This window comes from Dunckerocampus dactyliophorus, chromosome 14 (genome assembly GCF_027744805.1).
Source record: "Dunckerocampus dactyliophorus isolate RoL2022-P2 chromosome 14, RoL_Ddac_1.1, whole genome shotgun sequence".
Taxonomy (NCBI): Eukaryota; Metazoa; Chordata; class Actinopteri; order Syngnathiformes; family Syngnathidae; genus Dunckerocampus; species Dunckerocampus dactyliophorus.
This window is the reverse complement of record NC_072832.1, coordinates 18,089,946-18,108,610: the sequence shown is the minus strand read 5'-3', so window position 1 is coordinate 18,108,610 and position 18,665 is coordinate 18,089,946. Positions and strand designations below refer to the sequence as shown.

Sequence of the window (18,665 nt, the reverse complement as noted above, 5' to 3'; positions counted from 1 at the left end):
CATTTTTGGCTTTCTGGAACGGATTACTTGGATTTACATCATTTCTTATGGGAAAAAGCGTCTGTTTCGGTTAAAGTTGGATCTTCTGTAGCTTAACCAGGTTAGACAGGTTAGATAACCTTTGCATATTTTCAAATAAGCAATTATTTGCCATATCACTACATGTTTTTTGTGCAAAATGTACATTGGTTAAGTAGATATGTACTTCATATGTGCCACTTGCAGCTTTTGGAAAATGATAGAAGCCACAACTACTGTGTATACACACAACTTGTCTATTCCACGACTGTCTTGCAGCTTCCAGCACTTTTCATGTTTTTTGCTCCCAGCGGTCTTGTATTTCCATCCCTTTCTGCTATCGTCAGATCAGCCAATTCTACAAGTCACTGCCCTGGTGGAATAAGGTGATATCATGTATTGAAGGACAGCACTACGATTGGATTGTGTTGTCCGTCCGCAGAAGAAGATTGAAGACATCATCACAAATGAAAGCTCTGGCGATGATTTCACAGTTGATGATTACTACACTATTGCTCCTTTTTTGCGGTTTAAATCATATACATTTTAAATTGGTTGCCTTGTGATTTTGTGACGCACAAGAAGGCCTATTAGATGAAAAGTTTGGAGTGTAACTGATTGAATGTGCTCTTTTGACTCTTCTTGACCAAATCACAAGGTTGAACTTGGCAGCGGTGCTTTACAAACCAGCCAAACAAATTCAGTCATACGGAGGTCTGGAGAGACAGAATAGACAATAAATCCTCATTTAGGAGATGGTCACTGACGTGTGACAAGTTGGCTTCCACCAGGGGGAACAAGATCAAGGACTAGGCAGAGATGGAGACAAGCGGACGGTCATTCACCTCATGAGGGAAAAATAAGCCAGTTTAGTTTCGTAACCTTCAAGTTCACATGGGAGAATAACTGAAACAGAAGGTCTCTGAGATGATCCAACATTTGGAATAAATTGTCAAGAGCTTTAAAACCTGCTGGGAATTGAAGTTAATAACTATTTGGCAGTTTTGAGTCATTCTTACGACTGGTGTTTTCATCTGAATGAAAAAAAAATGATACCACAAACCACTTACCACTTTGTAAAAAAAGTAGGACACATGATGGCTGACATACCCGTCCTATTCCTATCTGTGGCAAGAAAAGAAAGAAAAGAAAAGCAATTGTATAAAAAGATAACAAAAATTGTATAAATGAAATACAATTTCAACTATTAAGTGCAGCTTTCCCCAACATTTTTGAGCCCACGGACTGACTTCTTTCTGGTCATCGTTACATCTAAAGAGTCAGTTCAATAGATCAGTGCATTTTCAGTATAATAACTTTGCATACACATAACCACTTAGCACAATCAGAGTTCCACAACACTTCCACAATGTAAACCTCCTTTTACGTAAATTCCACTGAACGTAAAGAATTTATGTCTCTCATCTCATTGGCTGATTATCGGGGCACCGCCTACGCTCTCATCTCATTGGCTGATTATCGGGGCACCGCCTACGCTCTCATCTCAGCAGCACGTACGTGAGAGACAGGCTTCTCCCTTCAACCTCCTTCCTCTTCGTAGTCGCCCTTAAACTAACTTAACTGTTTTTCAGTTTTATTCATTTACAGTTATCTTATTTATTACCTTATTTTATATTGGAATGTTACTCTACTATGTTTATGCTAATGTTTTCTTATATTTTCCCACCATATTTGGTGGACTTTGAAGTGCCAAATGGGTGAGTTTGGGAAGATCTTGGAACGGATTAGGCTACTTTTACGCTTCGTATAACATAAAACCCCTATAACATAAAGGTTCTCGGAACGGATTATTTACGTTGTAGGGGCGTCTACTGTATTTGCTTTTAAAAAAAATTTAATTTAATTATTTACAATATATTTTTTAAAAACCTGTCTATTGATTTTTTTGCCTAATTGCTTCTGAAAGTTTTCCACAGCCATGGTGCCCCATCCACAGACCATACCAAACCACGGCCAGGTGGTTGCGGACCCCTGATTTAGTGGAAGCATAAACTCGTGATGGGAAGTTTGATTCCTTTTACTGGCACAAGTTTTTATGAGTCACTCACTGAAGTGAATCGGGGACTCAAATCACTCGTCACAAAGCTTATGCACAGAAACTCGCACATGTGCAACAAGTTCGGCGGATGACTGTAGATGCTTGGCAAGCACCCTTTAGTCAGTGACACGTGAGTCTTTTTTGAGTACTTGTGAGTGAGTGAAACTCGGGTCTTCTTTGAGTAGCTTTGAGCCGAGTCTTCTTTATGTACCCGTGAGTCAGTGAAACTTGGGACTTCTTTGAGTACCCGTGAGTCAGTAAAATTCAGGTCTTGGTAGAGTACCCGTAAGTCAGTCGAACTCAAGTCTTTGTTGAGTGAAGCAGCAAGGGGGAATGAGAGTTGAGTTGAGTTGTTGCTTTTTCCATGGTTCTCATACATTTAACCAAACAGTTAGGGTAACAGTTGCTCAATTAATGACATGCTACCTTTTCAATTTAGCTAGCGGTTGCAGCGGTGAGTAATTGAACGAGTTAATGTCGACAAGTACAGGTGAGTTCCATCCGTCCATCCATCCATTTTCTCCTCATTAGGGTCGTGGGGGTATGCTGGAGCCGATCCCAGCTGACTTCGGGCGAGAGGCGGGGTACACCCTGGACTGGTCACCAGCCAATCGCAGGGCACATATAGACAAACAACCGTCCACACTCACATTCATACCTATGGACAATTTAGAGTCACCAATTAACCTAACATGCATGTTTTTGGAATGTGGGAGGAAACCGGAGTACCCGGAGAAAACCCACGCAAACCCAAGGGAGAGTCGATCCCGATCTCCAGAGTGTGACAGTATGGCCACTAGACCACCTTGCGGCCCAGGTGAGTTCCAATTCAGTAAAAAATGTGCAACTTTTGAAAGACTTGTTCATGGCACACATCTCTGGCATGAATTTAGCTCAGCAAGATTGCAAAGAATTGTTGTTTCAGGCACATTCGTGTGGTTACTTGTTGCTAAACAGAGTTAATTCGGCTCAATCATAATCTCTAAAGTTGCACTATACAAAATCTTTTCAGGGACAATGGTTAATTTTGTATGTGACTGACCAATTTCTTATGATTAAAAACAAATCCACAGAAAATAATGGAAATAGAATTAATCCATTCAAGGAGAATAAACTCTTACCAACATAAGCGTCCATTAACTGTACAGGCAATTTTAAATCACATTTGAATATTCCTAACTGGCATACAACCACTGACCGTTTTCTCACGCGCTTCCTTTCTTCCTACCCCTTGTACCGCTTCTGTTTTAGAATAAGTGAAGAAGAAAAGAACATGTAACTTTTTGTCACAATTATCAGAGTATTTTTACCCAGAACGTTGCTTGAAATCTGAATTGTATGACCGTGTATGACTTCTGGTGTGGGGTCATTTGTCGAGTACTGGTTCATACGGCTGACTTTTACGGAGCAAGCTACTCGAAGTGTCTGTATAACGGAGACTCACTTCTCGCACCCTGTTCCACTGAAAGTAAATGTGACTGCCCAACAATTATTTTACGCAGCACACCAGACGACGTATGTGAGCATATTTTCTGGCAATACCTTGTCTAGCTGGGCCTGGTGTAAAAGGCATAGACTGATCAATGTTTGGTTACGGTGGGATTGTTGCTTCTTCTACGGTAATTGCTTTGCAATTGACTGGCGACTGGACCAGTGTGTAGTCTGCCTTTCATGCACTGTCAGCTGGGATTGACTCCAGCTTTCCTCTGACCCCGAAAACAGGATAAGTGGTAGTTGTGGTTCCATTGTACAAAACAAGAAACACAGTGCCATCTGCTGAAACTGGAGACGTCCAATCCAATGCCTCTACAGCACAAAGTAACAAATTTAGGAAATTACAGTAGATCACCACTATTGAATGCATCCATAAAAATGCCTACTTTAAGCTCTATAACATGCCTCACACAGTTATTAAATGCATTTTTAAGTTAAAAGGATTCATGAAAGATGATGGATAGGCGAACAGATGGAATCAGAGCCACAGTTTAGCCTCTAGCACCAACCCGTCGATCGAAATCGACCAGTTGATCTTTGGGACTTTACAGGTCGGTCGCATTTGTAAATTCTTTAATTATATGTTTAGATTTAGTGCAGGCACTGTTCAGGGTGGACTGCACATTTTTACACCAGGCACCTTACAGGGCAGCTAAGGGTCCTTTTCAGGACCAGTGGCACATTCGAGCCATCCCGTCAACTGCTGTTGAAATGCATGTACGTTGTATATGTTTATGTCTGTCTGTGTTGGTGATACAAGATACCAGACAGTACGTCAGGCATTATACTGTATCAATGTCAAATCAGCCAGGTGGATGAAAATCTGAACTGTTTTCATGAAGCCCATCAAACTTTCCACTGCGTCTGGCGGCTGCATGGAGGAGGTCCTACAGTGAATTTACTTAAATCACATACAGTCCTTGCTGTCTGCTATACTTGTGAAAATATTAAGAAAATAAATGCATTATCGCATCAGCGTGCTTTCCTCCCGGAGAGTGACCAACAGGCACGCATTTTGACCACTGAAAGCGTCCGTACGCCTTGCTGCTCTCGACCGAAACAGAGATCTTGGGCTTAAAAAGCTAGGTGACCACTGCTCTAGCCTTTGGCCTGGTTGTCAGGCTAGTGCGACAATCACACATACATCTCCTGTGGTGCTGCCTCCATCACCCTCAAAGCGGCTAGTGGTGGTATGCAGCGCTGGGTCGCTCTGGCTAGCATTCCAAAATGGGGCAGGTGTTCCTCCAATGCCGCAGCTACATAATCGACACTGCTTGCCTCTTGTAATTCCAGTCACAACATTAACTTGTGCTTACCTCGCTGCAAGTTTTGTGGATTGTAACATGCTTTACGCCAGGGCTCCCCAACCGCCAGGCCGCAGGCGGAGCCATGGAAAACTTTGAGAAGCAATGACTTCATTTTTTTTTTTAGATTAAAAAAAAGACACTTAAAAAAAAGTTTTCTCTGTAACTACGTAAAATTTTACATAAATTAATATCAATGACATTGCTTGGCTGCGTGAATAAATACGTGCAAACTGTTACGTGTGGCCAAAGCCAGTATACAGGATCCCAAGATGCAGAGGCGAGTCAGTCCATGTAACAAAAGTTCATTACAAAAAGTGTCTATAATGGTAGAAAAAGAGAAATGTAAGAAACAACAAAGTACAACACAAACACGCCGGACCTCGTCACGGGGAAAAATACTAAAAAGAACTAAAGACGCTGCTACACACGGAAATAGCAGGAAAAAAATTTAATCTAAGAAAAGGCGCTGCTGAAAACCCAGCAGGAAAAAATATACTAACAAAAAGCACTGCTGAGACCCAAACAGGAACGCAATAGCAAAAATGCTAGCAACACTTTGGCCTTTAAACTATATTAAATAGCAGTATTTCTTTTGCGATGACTGTCTGTGAACACACACCATTTTGCACTGTGACGTTTTACTTGTTGACTGTATGGGATGAAGGCTCTGCATCTCGATGTGTACTTCTTTTTCCCAAATGGGAAAACTGTCTCAGATGGATGTGTTTGAGGTGGGCAAGTTCGTTTTGTTGCCTTTTATGTCGCTGCCACTTATGAATAAATTTGGCATACTTGCTCGTTCGTGTTGATGGGCTCATCTTTGTCGTTATTAATATTCCCACAAGGGGGCTGTGACATTTTCCTTTGCAAGTATTCTTTTCCTCCTAACTTCTACTACGTTACCTTGCATTGCTCCTCAAGAAAGCTCCACTCTTTTACTTTGTGTGTATGGTAGCAGCCCTGCCTCCCCCCACAGAGACATAACAACCGTATGATGACATGAGGTCTCAGTCTGTTCGCCGCTGTTCTATGAAGCGTCTATGTGCTGAACCAATGCGCAGTGTGAACTTTTTTCTGCTTATTTGGAGGCGAGCGACGAGGAAAACAGACAAGTCTGCAAATGGCAGTATATGCAGGCTGGCAAAATGGTCAAGTTCATTTTCATTTATGATGTGATTAATTAATGTCTTACTATTATTATTAGTTTCTTATCAAAACTCGTTATGTTTTAATCTCGTGACACCCCTTGTTCCTATACATTATTGTATTTTAAATGTGTTTAATAAGTGTGTGAGGCATATTGAAGAGTATGTAATATGTATTGAAAGCCGAAATAAATAAAAATATATTTACATACATTTTATTTTACACACAGCGCCTCGACGAAAAGCCAGAAGGCATGACAATCCAAAAATTGTAGACGGGAAGGTGTACACAAACAAAAACAAAGCCGCCCACACACTTTAGCACACTTTCATCACCTCATTGGTGGAGGTAATTAAGGGTGCGTGGATTGATGGGAGTTAGAAGTTGCATTTGAGTGTGCGTAAAGTTGTCTTGCCAACAAGTCATCTTGAAGAGGCGCACACGACGAGGAGGAGGGGTCCAGTGTGCTCTCCTGGGGGGGAAGCAGAGCATCAGCAGCCTATAAAAGAGCCTCCAACATGCCACCGGCCGTTCACTCATGCGCTTGCAACCTGCAAGCGGATTTGTGAGGCTTCGAGTCCGGCGCGCACTTCGCCGCTCGCCGCTTCGCCGCGCTGCGCAAAATGCTTTCGAACAGCTCCACTTTATTCTACTTTACCTGCTCTCTGTTGCTCTACTATGCATTTTTGTCGGCGTGGATCTCTACATGTGAACTTTATTAGACAAGAGTTGAATGTGCCGCAACGGTGAGCCCGTTTGACATCAAAGTTGACACTAATGACCAAAAGCGGGATTTTGTGTGCGTTCAAGCCAACAAACAAGTAGGCTGCACTGTGGTCATGGACTATGGAGGCTTTAAGTCTCTCCGTGAACGCCGTGTCCCACACCGTGGCGGCTGAGCTGAGCCCAACCGATGACCCGTTCAGCGGACCCATCAGGAACATCGCGCCATGGAACTTCACCATCTTGGCACTGCTCATGTTTGTGGTCACCTCGCTGTCCCTGAGCGAAAACTTCCTGGTCATGTTTGTCACATACAAGTTCAAACAACTCAGACAGCCGCTCAACTACGTCATAGTCAACTTGGCCATAGCTGACTTTCTGGTCTCCCTCACCGGAGGACTCATAAGTTTCCTGACCAACGCCAGAGGTTATTTCTTCTTGGGCCAGTGGGCTTGTGTGGCGGAAGGCTTTGCTGTCACTTTTTTCGGTAAGTGCAAGGCTTGGCCGCTACTTTTCTCACTTTGTTCCTGAGCTGCAGGTGTCAGTATTGGTGTGGTGTGCAAAGTGCGGGCCGGGGCTTCATTGGCTGCCCGCGGCTGTTTTGTTATCGGCCTGTGGCACATTCTCAAAATGTAATTTAACAAAAACACACACACACACACACACACACACACACACACACACACACACACACACACACAAGAGAATTTGTAATCTAATGAGAAAAAGTTGTAATTGTATGAGTATACAGAAAAATAATGGCATTTTAGTACCATAAAATTGAAATATTAAAGAGAAACGTTTTTTTTGAAGTCATAATATTATGAAAAACAAATAAAACAACAAATAAAGTTGTAATTTTAAGAAAACTAAGGTTGCAGAAAAAAATTATAATTTTACAACAAAGTCAAAATATTATGGGAATAAAGTCATACTTATGAGATGACAATTTTTTGAAGAAAGTAGAAACTGTTGGTGTAAAAAAAATTGTTTTAAAAAGTTGTAATTTTATGAGAATAAAGTAAAAATATTTACAGAAAAAAGTTGGATTTTAGCGGAAAAAAAATCTCAATTTTATGAGAACAAACTTGTTATATTATGAGGAAAAATAATGCCATTTTAGTAGCATAGAGTTAAAATATTAAAGAAAAAAAACATTTTGAAGTTGTAATATGAGAAACCAACAAAACAATGTTATAATTTTTGGAAAATTAAGTTGGAGAAAAAGTGATATTATTAAGGGAGTAAAGTCGTAATATTCTGAAAAGAAAATTTACGAAGATTATTTAAGAATGAAATTGAAATATTTTGATGAAAAAAAACAAAACAACAGCAATAAATGGGGAAAAAAAGAGCATAGACCACAGTTCATGCAAAAATGCATTTTTTTTCTTGAAATATATATAACTTCTTGTTGTTGGTTTACAAAATATCAAAGTGGCCCTTGCATCCTTTCATTTTTCAGCATGTGGCCCTCGGTGGAAAATGTTTGGACACCCCTGACTTAAACACTTCTTCGTGTCTTCATTAATACTAAATTCACGGTCAGTCTTTGCATTTCAAGTTTTGCTCATGAACGGTGACGATAAACAATTTTATGCCAAACTATGATGTTAACGCCTCTCTGCAGTGCAAGTACACAAGCAAAAACTAGACGAACAAATAAAAAAAGGGGAAACATACCACCAAAAGTAAGCAGGGATCTGGTATCTTTAAGCAGGGAGTGACCAAACCTTTTCCACAGAGGACTAGGGTTGGTTATCGTTTACATGTTATCTGATACTGGTGCCTAATTGGTGCTTTTGAAACGGTACTTTAAAAAATGAAAACATACAAATTTTGTCCAAAAACAATGCATTTTATTTTTATGGAATTTTGTGGCATGCAAGTTGAACAGAATAGCAATTTTAATACTTCTGAATAATAAATAAAATGCTAGCTAAATAATAAAGTCACCAATGTGAAATAAAATCCACAACAAATTGTCAGCAATTGTGTAAAAAAATGTGCAAAAAATTGCAAGATTTTACAGTACTTTAAGTGTATACATTTCACAAAATTTGAGCAGAAAACTATAATTGATACCAGGACCATGATTCACAGTCGGAATAGGGTGGATTGCACCCTTTGGGTTGGGAGCAAGGTGTTGCCCCAGGTGGAGGAGTTCAAGTATCTCGGAGTCTTGTTCACGAAAGAGGGAAGGTTGGAGCGTGAGATCAACAGGCGGATCGGCACAGCGTAACAGACTGCCACGGCAAAGAGAGAGCTGAGTGTGCCTGAGCAAAGCTCTCAATTTACTGGTCGATCCATGTTCCCACCCCCACATATGGTCACGAGCTTTGGGTCGTGACCGAAAGAATGAGATTGTGGATACATCAGCCAAAATGTGTGTCAGGACTCAGCATAAGAGATAGGTTAAGGAGCGCGGTCATCCGGGAGGAGCTCAAAGTATAGAGCCACTGCTGCTGCACGTGGAGAGGAGCCAGTTGAGGTGGCTCGAGCATCTAGTCCAGATGCCTCCTGGACGCCTCCCTGGTGAGGTGTTCCGCGCATGCCCAGCTGGTAAAGGGCTCCGGGGCAGACCTAGGACACGCTGGAGGAATCATGTCTCACAGTTGGCCTGGGAACGCCTTGGCGTCCTCCCAGTGGAGCTGCGACTGTTGGTTGGAGACCGGAAAGTCTGGACTTCCCTCCTGATACTGCTACCTCCGGATGGATGGATGGAAGGGATGGATACTTAGGCTTCAAATTAACGATTATTTTCTTAGTTGATTAATCTGAAGTTTGATGTTTCGATTAATCAAGTAATCGTTTAGGTCTGAGATGGACCACATCAATATGAAAGCCAAAAGATTAGTGGTTTGGTCTGCAACATATCAGAAAAAAGGCAAATATGTCCATCAAAGTTTTCCAAAGTCAAAGATGATATGTGTGAATACCTTGTTTTACCGAAAACACAAAGATACTAAGTCTGCTTTCATGGATGTCTAAGAAAATTAAAAAAATATTCACATTTAAGAGGCTGAAATCAGAGGATATTTATATTTTTAAATAAAAAATGATTTAATACCAAAATAGTTGTCGATTAATTGAATAATCGATGAATCATCAATTATTGCAACTGTAAAATAGTCACTGTAAAGTAGGTGGAGTTTTGTGAGTCGACACTACTTGTCAAAACTTGTTAAAATTTGCAACTTAATTGTCAGCATAAGTAGTAGTTTTGAACGAATTATCTTGCTCCCCTCTGATATGCTTAAAACCGACTACTGGTTATGCAACAAAGTCTCACTGTCTGCCCCAAAAAAGAGTCAATGTCACACTCTCAGCAAATGTAAACTGTCTCTTGCTGCTGCTGCATGACTTGTTGTACGCGGGCCACCAGTGCTGTGAACGCCAATAACATTTAACGAACTCCGTTCACCAAGGTCACAATACAGAGATCTTTGATTCAGGCAAAGAGTTGTAATTGGATTCGGTGATAACGTTAAGATCCCATTTTGACAACACAAATGGCCGGGATACAGATGAGTAAGTCACAGGACGTCCTAATTACAGGACTTGGAAATGTTACTGCCAGTGCAAAATGTTAATGTATTCTGGGCAGAATATGAAAAATCACACACTATGACATCACAGGGGTTATTCTAGTCACGTCGGATTAAGTTGAAAAGGTTTAGATTTCATGTATTACGAGCTAAAATCCTCCATATGGATAAATGTTGACTTACACTGTGCTGCGTTCACATGCATATGTATAAACCCTGAAGGTATTGACTTAATAATGTTCAGAACTCCCCAGACAGCTGTATTAATTACATAATCTCGGTAAGACATACAGAAACATACATCAAACCTTTCAGGGATGAATTATTCCTTGTTGATTTTGATTTGATGGTGATATAAGACTGTTGAAACAAATAACTTCACAAACACATGTGGTTGCAAGAATGCCCAAAAGAACAAATCTTACTTAATACATTACTGCCGAGGGAACTTTATGTGACGTCTAACCACTGGTTAACTGTACGGAGAATGTGGTTGGAGCACCTTTTCACTGTTTTTGGTATTGTGTGTATGTGTGTGTGTTGGTAAATTAGAAATTGATTAAAGTCAGCAGGATGTAGCTTCCTTCAGTTTTGCTCAGGATGTCAGTGTTGAATAGATAAACATCATAGAGGTGGTGCCAAAAGAATAGATGTTCGTGTGTTTGTGCATCAGCACTCCCTTTTTACAGTGCAGCAGATCCCCACTTTTAGCAGGCGGTACGTTCCAGGACCACCAGCGAATGGCGAAAATCCACAATACAGTGGAACCTTGGTTTGCATCATTAATTAGTTCCAGAAGGTCTGGTTCTAACGGAAACTATTTCTAACTCTAACTGTAATAATGTAAATCCAATTCATGCTTTCCAGTAAACCAGAAATCTTAACACAAAACACGTTTTTATAGTTTTACAATTATAGTTTTACAGGCAGAAAACAATTCAAAATGCAAACAAATACATAAGGTGGTGTGAAAAAGTGTTTGGCCCCCTTGCTGATGTCTTTTGCATGTTGGTCACACTTAAATGTTTCAGACATCAGACGTGTTTCAAACAAATTTAAATATTAGTCAATGACAACATAACTGAACACAAAAGGCAGTTTTTAAATGAAAGGTTTTGTCATTAAGGGAAAAAAAAAATCCAAACCTACATGGCCCCGTGTGAAAAAAGTGATTTCCCCCCCTGTTAAAACATAACTTAAGTGAGATTAATTTAGCTCTATCTGTCTGGAAAAGGTTATAAAGGCATTTTTAAAGCTTTGGGACTACAGCGGATTTAAGTGTGACAAACATGCAAAAAAATACATCAGGAAGGGGGCAAACACTTTTTCACACCACTGTGTAAATGAATGAAAGGGATAAATGAACATTTAAGGTTACTTTTACCTTCATTGCAGACATGACTGTTGCCAAAGACACAATGAGGCAGCAAGATCAACACGGGCAACACCTTCGTGTTTTGCCATGAGTTATTTCTTGAATTCAATCGTGTTTCTCACCTCAAATCTCTGCTTTTCTTTTGTTCACGGCTGGAAAATAACCCAAAAAGATAGTTAAAGAAGGTTCCTGCTTCCTGTTTCCATGTATTACCAAGCTGCTAACGTGGACATTTAGTGCTGAAAGTACATTAAGAACACACTTGCACTCACAGAGTGTATTAATAACACAACAAAACCTGGGCCATATTGTAGGCTAACTGGCAGACCGAGGCAACACTTTGGCGTACATTTTTTTACGTTAAGCAAAAAATATGCTAACCGGGGCGTACGCTAACCAAGGTTCCACTGTAGTTTATACGCCCAGACTGTTTTAATTATTATATTAGATTCAGTTCCAGATCCCTTAGGTCTCACTTCAATATTCCTTATTCACTTATTAGATGCATTCAAAGTATAAAATGTCTTCTTACAACAAATGAGGAATAATGTAAGATGATCGATGAACAGATGGAATCGGAATAGAAGTGTAGAAGTTTCACTTTTGTTTCTCACAGCAACTATGGTGCATTTAATGACCGCCGAACAACATGCGACATCTCCGCGCTTGATGAAAACGCATGATCAGTGAAGCATAAAGACATAAACATGTAAAAATGTTTGTCTTTTTTAAACAGTGGTACATGTATGCTGTACATTTTACCTGTATTATCACGTATTTATAAATTATTACTGACTTATGGTGAAGATGAATCTTCTGTAGGAAAAACAGCCTATTTTCGGATTTAAAAAAAATAAATCTTTTGGACCAAAAATCCTTGAATTTCCGCCGAATTGCGAATATGCAAAGATTCACTGTATTGAAAAAAAAATATGATAAAAAAGTGTCAGTGTCATTCGTGAACCTTTGTATCAGCTCATGTTTTCATGTATGAAACATAATTGAACATCCTGGTTTCCACCACTCCCTTTTGTCCTCCACACTAAGCTGAGACACTGAGGGTCCGTGGCTGTGCGGAGAAAGGTAATTACCCGCTTGGTGAGAGTGAGTTATTACCATAATTAAAGGGGGCTTTTTTTTAGCCCATCAGGAGGCAGCCTAATTCAACCACCAGGGATCATTTAACTACTTCTAGCATCACTACTGCTACTTATACCTTTTTACATTACAGAATTGGGATCCGTTGTCAAACAATAAAAAAATGCTGCACTATAGGAGAAGTTGTATCCAGGCCATCCCAATTGGATAAGTTCCAAAGGCTGGTGCAATGAACGCTAATGACATTTTCAGTTAAAGGAGGGACGCAATTTCAAAGAGATCAGCAGATGCAAAACCACGGCCATAAAACACTAATATTATAACATTGTGGAAAATGGCTTTATGTAGATCCATTACTGCTAGATACCACATGGAAAGCAATGTGCAGTCGTTATAACAGACATTAAAGATGAACTTTTGTTGAGGACTCCTTTTGTTTTCTTGACCGCTTGCTGTTTGCCTCAGGAATCGTGGCCCTGTGGTCCCTGGCCGTTCTGTCTTTCGAGCGATTCTTCGTGATCTGCCGACCTCTGGGCAACATCCGACTGCAAGCCAAGCATGCCGTCATGGGTCTCCTCTTCGTCTGGACCTTTTCCTTCATTTGCACCTTCCCTCCAGTGTTGGGCTGGAACAGATACACTGTCAGCAAGATTGGAACAACCTGTGAGCCTGACTGGTGAGAAACACCCAGCTCTCATTCATTGGTGACCTTTACATTCATGAGAAATGAGATCTGAGCTTTTTTGTTTGGGCTGTCAGAAATAACACATTAACAACGGGAACCAAATTATTTAATTGATTACGTTAAATATTTGACGTTTTTAACACATGCACATCATGGCAAGCCACACCTGTCAGCTATGACGGAAGACGGAAGCACGGTGTAGGGTCCCCACAGAGTCACGCAGAATGTGACGCTTTTTTAAAACTTACAACTCACAAACTCTCTGTCATTCTCACCACACTCATGTGAGTTGCATTCAGGAACACTCTGAACTCCGAACATCACAACAGCATCCTTGTTATGCAAATATGTGTGGTCTAAACAGAAATACAAAGAAAAACAGTAAGTGTATATTGTTTTTACTCCCTTCGTAACTCTAAATGTAGAAGTGCAATGTGCTGCTTTCAAGTATGCTCGGAAATCCCAGAAAATACACTCAAAACATGTGAATTCAACTTAAAGGGATAATTCTGATATTTTTACATGAAGTTGCACGGCATCCCCTCAGCAGTGTAGTATTTCAGGAGTGTATTTCTGTGTGCAGAACAGAGGTTAGGTTTTATTTGACTGTTGAGAACAGTACTAGAGACTGCAACATTGACCATCCTCTGCTTCAGTGTCGACGAATGACCCCTTTTCATAGATTCAAGGCGGCAAGTACAGTAAATCCTTACTTTTCGCGGGGGTTAGATTCCAGGAACACCAGCGAATGGCGAACAATGTAATTGATACAGCCATAAAAATACATTTGCATCAACATTTGCAATAAAAGTTAGTGTTATAGTTATTAGATTAGATTCAGCTCAAGAAACCTTCGATTCTCTGTTCAACTGCCCTTGTTCACTCGCAAATGTATAAAGGTTAAGCTGTAAATATGCCTCACAAGCATTAAACACATTTTAAAGTGTAAAATGTATAGGTACTCACCACTAGGGCTTCATAGTCGAGATAGGTACTTCCCATGACATGACGGCTCATACCAACTCCTTTTCTGTCGTTAGAACGCACAGAAAAGGGAAAGAATTGTGTTTCACATAAAGATTGTGGATGATGGCCAAAATTCCCAAAAAAGTGCAGTTTTTCTTTAAGTCTGTTCACATTCTCTTAAGAGAGTGTGAAAACAACAATCCACTTGACCTTTTTTAAACGCCAATTGCACTAAAACGAGTCGAACATTCACTGTGGTTAAATGGTCACCGATATGATTTATTAACTTAAATATGCTCCATATTGTTTGCAATTATGTTCCACGTTGTTTGTTTTTTGAAAGCCAACGGTAAATTTGTGAAAATTACATTTTAAAGTACGTGGCCGGAAACATTTCTGATATCCGTCTTGGAAAAGGGGCGTTTCCGGAAGTGAAGTTGGCGAAGGCGCAGCTCTCATCTTAGGTATAGAGTAAACAAACATGAGAGGACGGACGAGGTAGGAGATGTGTACAGTGATTATGGCAAAGATTTAAGCCATGTGTCAATAGTTTTCGAGGAGGAAGAAACATCTGGAGATGAAATAGAGAACTTGCAGAACATGGAATTAAGCCGTATTTATTCGAATCACCGACGATGTCTGATGTGGAGGTGTGATGACAAAGACATGCAGATGAAGACTGGATGGCTTCAAGCACCTTAGAGTTACTTATCCTTCAATTATTGTTTTAAGCTTCTTAATGAGCGTAAAGTGGTCTTTGGAGCCTTTGTTATTGTGTTGTTTGGCGCGGTCGCCGCCCCGCCTCGCCCCCCCAGCGCCAGCACATCGCTGTGAAAGTATGCTTGACAACATGTATAATGCTTTGAATGCTTGTTGCGATTGTGGCATAGTGTTTAGAATGCAATACGTAAATAAGACATGACTTACTGTGTTCTGTGGCAACGTTGAGGCCTTTCTCCTCCTTTTAGCCTTTGTAGCAGAGCATCAGGAATAGCATCCTTGCATCCAAAATGCATTGATACTGTACTTTCAAGCGAAATGCTTCTTGTAAAGGTGTTTCTTCATAGCAGTATTCAGTGAAGTGAACGCGAGGCGGCGGTCCATTTGTCCCTTGTCTTTGTACTTGCTTCGTTCATTTAAACCTTCGTCTTTTGGAAAAGAAAACAAACTTAAAGTATCATTCGGACACTGTGAAGAGCAGGCTGAACACAACGTTATGGCATAACTACCATTTTGATGAAAACTATACAGAACAAGTCGATGAGCTCCTCTTGAAGGGTTTGTTGACTCGGCGTTAGCTGATGTCATTTGGGAAGCGCCCCTTTTCTAAGGAGTTGAGACCAAAATGCGCCGGCTACGTGCAAAAATGTAATTTGTACGAATTTAATGTTTGCTTTCAAAAAACAAACATAATTACAAACAATATAGAACATATTTAAGCGAAGTTGAAAAATCATGTCAGTGACCCTTTAATACAAAGCATTAAGGTTGGAAACCTGTTATTACTGGAACCTGATGACTTACTTACTAAATGTGCATTATTATCATAAATAATTGGAGCATGTTCGGTTTCCATTTAGTCTAGTCCAGGGGTGTCCTCGGCGCATTCTAAAAATATAATCGAACAACAACAACAAAAAAAAAACACAACAGCAAATGAAAAAATCTGCAATAATTTTATAAGAATAAAGACAAAATCTAAACAGAAAAAAGTTGGAAGCTAACAACACAAAGTCGTAATTTTACGAAAATAACATCATCATATTATGGGGAAAAATAACATTGTTGTAATAGCATAAAGTTGAAATATTAAAGACAGACATTTTTTTTTTAAAGTCCCAATATCATGAAAAGCAAATAAAAAAATGAATAAAGTTGTCACTTTTGGAAAATTAGGTTGCGGAAAAAGTTATAATGTTAAGAGAATGAATTAAAACATATCGTCACAATAACGAGAAGAAAATTTACAAGAAGAAAGTTGAAATAGTTGGAAAAAAAATGCAGACATTAAAAAATGAATTTAATGAATCATTTTGGCAATAAAAGTGAAACTATCAGAAAAAAAATCTTTATTCTATTGAGAAAACAAAGTTTTACAAGAATACACTCATAATATTATGACAAAAATAATCTATTATTTTAATAGCACAGAGGTGAAATATTAAATAATATCTTGTTTGTTGTAATATTATGAGAAACAAACAAAATAAAGTTGTAATTTTTGGAAAATTGGGGGAAAAGTTACAACATTATGGGAATAAAGTGAAAATATTATGGGTATAAAGTCATAGTATTACTACAAGAAAATGGAAAAAGGTGGTTTAAGAAGAAAGTTGAAATATTTGAAAAAAACAACAACAACAAAATCAGAAAATAAGAGCAAAGAGCGAAGTTCATACTAATAATATACTTTTTCCATTACATCACAAAACTTGGAATCTGTTTTTTCTTGAAATATATATAACTTGTTAGCATATCACATGTGTTGGTGTCCTACATGCTTTCATTTTTCAGTATGTGGCCCTTAGAAAAAGTTTGGACACCCCAGTCTGCTACAAAAACTGACACGATGGCTATACTGTAAACTCAAAACATAAAGGTGACCCCTGTGATTCAACCCAGCTTTTGACCAAACACAAGCAAAATATAATGATCCTTTTACGGGCTTTAGGCTTCATTGCTTTTTTAGTCATGCTCTCTCTGCATGAATGTGTTTCAAAGTAAAGGTCCAGAAGAAGTCAGCACTGACCTTGGCCTGAAAGGTGCCGTCTGGGTAATGTTATTCAACTGATTAACTTAAGGCATGCAGATAGGGGGTGGGTGCTGAAATTTAAGGAAACTACTGAATGAATGATCGGGACATTAAGAAATCACCTTATGGACACACTCAGGAAACAGACGATGTGACTCCTTTTGGACTGTGAGTTCTGTCAGAAAACATTTATTGAACAGCAGGAGTGCATACTGGATAGCGACCTGAATATTAGAATGCTCACGCATGCACAGACTGATACATCACTAAATGAATTTGGATATTGAGTGTCGGGTGGCTTTGAAATGCTAAAAAGTACGTGCATTGGGTTGCACAGGGCAATTTGATATGAATACAAAAAACCTCTCATTTCTTTGTAAATTTCTACTGCTTTGTGGCAAAATATTTATGATATGCATCAAGATTTGGGGGAATAAATCTTCTGAAACAAGCACTTTGTTCCGAAACAAAGTGAATGAGAGAGCGTATGTATTTTACAGCCAGCAGGGGGCGACTGGGGAGGGGGTCTTAGGGGAAACAAGACTCCTATATATAGTCTCATATAACACCACAGGAATGTAGATAGAGTTGTCCCTCGCCACTTCGGGCTTTGAATTTTGTTTGAAGATGAGAGGCTAGGTGGAAAGCTACTAGCTAGCTGCCGCCAGTGATGAGACAAGCGTGACAGCCAGGAAAAATGTGTAAACAAAGATGCCAGAAAAGTCGAACGGCAATGAGATTGAAAAGTCAGCGATCACAAATGCCGGCGTCAATAGTCTTAGCCTGTGACAAGCTGTTGTCAATTGACTCCTCATTTTACAGACTATTTTTCATTCTCACGGTAATAATGGACAAATTGCAAAGGGACGCCTACTTTTATTTGGTTGCACATGTGTGAATAGATGAAAAATGTACTCTAAATGTCTCACATTTTCGTCGCAAAATGCGACCATTTATTTGCCGTTTGGAGCCCTGTTTATGTCTGATTTTCTGTCATTATGTCTCCTGTATTGGGTAATATGAGTGTAAAGGTAACTATAGGGGTGTTATTTCATGTCTAGAGAGCTTTAATCATTTTAAAAATTGTTTTATTTAGAAGGTCGCAAACATGTTTTTTATGCTCAAAGTACGAAAATATGTATTTATATTTATAAATAAGGAATCCTACTTCACTGAAATTTACTTATCACGGTCGAGTGTGGAAACAATTAACCGCGATAAACAAGGGATCATTGTACACCACTTGTGTGTGTAGCAGGGACTGTCATCACGTAATATGCTCATAGCAACAAGACAGAGAGAATCAGTTGTGTGTTGTGCGAGGGACTGTGTTTAACAAAGCGAGACAACCCATACAGTACATCCTCTATTATTTAGCTTTCCCGTCACTCTGTAAAGCAACCTTGTATTGGGAAGAGTTCCATATTTATGATCGATGATACATGATATACAAGGTACCAACCACTGAAGTAGGCTCCAGGGAAATGTATTGTA

General features: G+C 39.5%; 1 protein-coding gene across 2 annotated transcripts in view; it reads left to right on the top strand.

Moving 5' to 3' along the window:
* The first annotated feature begins 6,622 nt into the window (after nucleotides 1-6,622).
* valopa (vertebrate ancient long opsin a) overlaps nucleotides 6,623-18,665 on the top strand; it is a 34,510-nt gene continuing 22,467 nt past the window's right edge. For both annotated transcript variants that reach the window (XM_054799110.1, XM_054799109.1), the window contains exons 1-2: nucleotides 6,623-7,234; nucleotides 13,234-13,444. In XM_054799110.1, coding sequence (XP_054655085.1) covers nucleotides 6,871-7,234; nucleotides 13,234-13,444 — 575 coding nt within the window. In that variant the 5' untranslated portion in view covers nucleotides 6,623-6,870. The remainder of the gene's footprint in view (nucleotides 7,235-13,233; nucleotides 13,445-18,665) is intronic.